Source organism: Phaethon lepturus, unplaced genomic scaffold (assembly GCF_000687285.1).
Source record: "Phaethon lepturus isolate BGI_N335 unplaced genomic scaffold, ASM68728v1 scaffold40802, whole genome shotgun sequence".
Taxonomy (NCBI): domain Eukaryota; kingdom Metazoa; phylum Chordata; class Aves; order Phaethontiformes; family Phaethontidae; genus Phaethon; species Phaethon lepturus.
Window position 1 is genome coordinate 30581 of NW_010524838.1, and position 1081 is coordinate 31661.

General features: G+C 42.1%; 1 protein-coding gene across 1 annotated transcript in view; it reads right to left on the reverse strand.

Annotated features, from left to right (window-relative positions):
• Positions 1–1005, reverse strand: part of ORAOV1 (oral cancer overexpressed 1) — a 4027-nt gene extending 3022 nt beyond the window's left edge. The window contains exons 1-2 of the mRNA XM_010282567.1: positions 830–1005; positions 519–624 (exon numbers count right to left, since the gene is read on the reverse strand). Coding sequence (XP_010280869.1) covers positions 519–624; positions 830–1005 — 282 coding nt within the window. The remainder of the gene's footprint in view (positions 1–518; positions 625–829) is intronic.
• Positions 1006–1081: the final 76 nt, after the last annotated feature.

Genomic DNA, 1081 nt, shown 5'->3' on the forward strand with positions numbered 1-1081 from the left:
TGATTCCATCTACTGAAGAATAATTGTGCCTCAATCAACAAACTCTGCCAGTATTAGAAATAACAGAGTGCAACAGAGACACCCAGAATTGCCCCTTTATTGTCCTCCACCCAAGGTATCTCAACATTCCATGTTTTTCCCTAATGCTGAGCCACAGGAGATGGTACAGGAGGGCCTTTAGCCCCAGTTTTGGGTTATAAAAATAAATGCACAGTCCATCATAGTTTTTTTCTGGGTAAGCTTGTTTGATTTTATTTGTCTCTTCTTATTGTCCCTTTCAGAAAAAAAAAAAAACAAAATCCCACAGAGCAAATAAGCTCAGGAAACACAAACCCACCTATTTAACTGTTCAAATCAAAATACCACCTTTAGTTTTATGGGCCCTCTTGGACACATACAAAGCAGTATAACATAGCAGGCTTCAGATTACCAATTTATCGGACTTTGCTCAACTGTTTCTGTTACAGTCATTTTCTAACACCAAAAACATTGTGATTCTTAAGTATTTTCCCATTTACCTCAGACCCAATCTTGGCACCATGGAGCGATCCATACCTCCTTCCCTCAACAACTCCAACATGACTGCCTTCAGCATACCCCTCCTGATATCCCTCACCATGAAACCTGTAAAGACAGAAGTATAATTTTTAGCACCTATTTTCATTTCATATCAAACTTACAAGGCACACAGGCAACTCAGTGAAACCAAAACATGCTGTATCATCTCCAAAATGCAACTGTCCTTATTTAAAAATATCACATAACATTGATTGAAATTAAGATGCAATTATTCAAACAAGTTTATAATAATTTATCACGAACAACGCACTTTGCAATCCCGCTCAGTATTTTCACCAGAGTAACACTGTTAACTACAAGCTCACAACCCCGGGTCAAGTCTTCCACACGGTGGAAGACCAAGATCGAGCAGGTCGGTCGCTCAGCAAGTGCAAAGAGGAGAATTTCCCCCGCTCTTCTCATTCCTCGCCCCTTCTCCGGGCTCATTATCCGCCCTTGGCTCCTCACTTTTTCCTTCTCAGCTCCTACTGCCGGCTGCGACTGCCCAGGCCCGGGCCCGGGC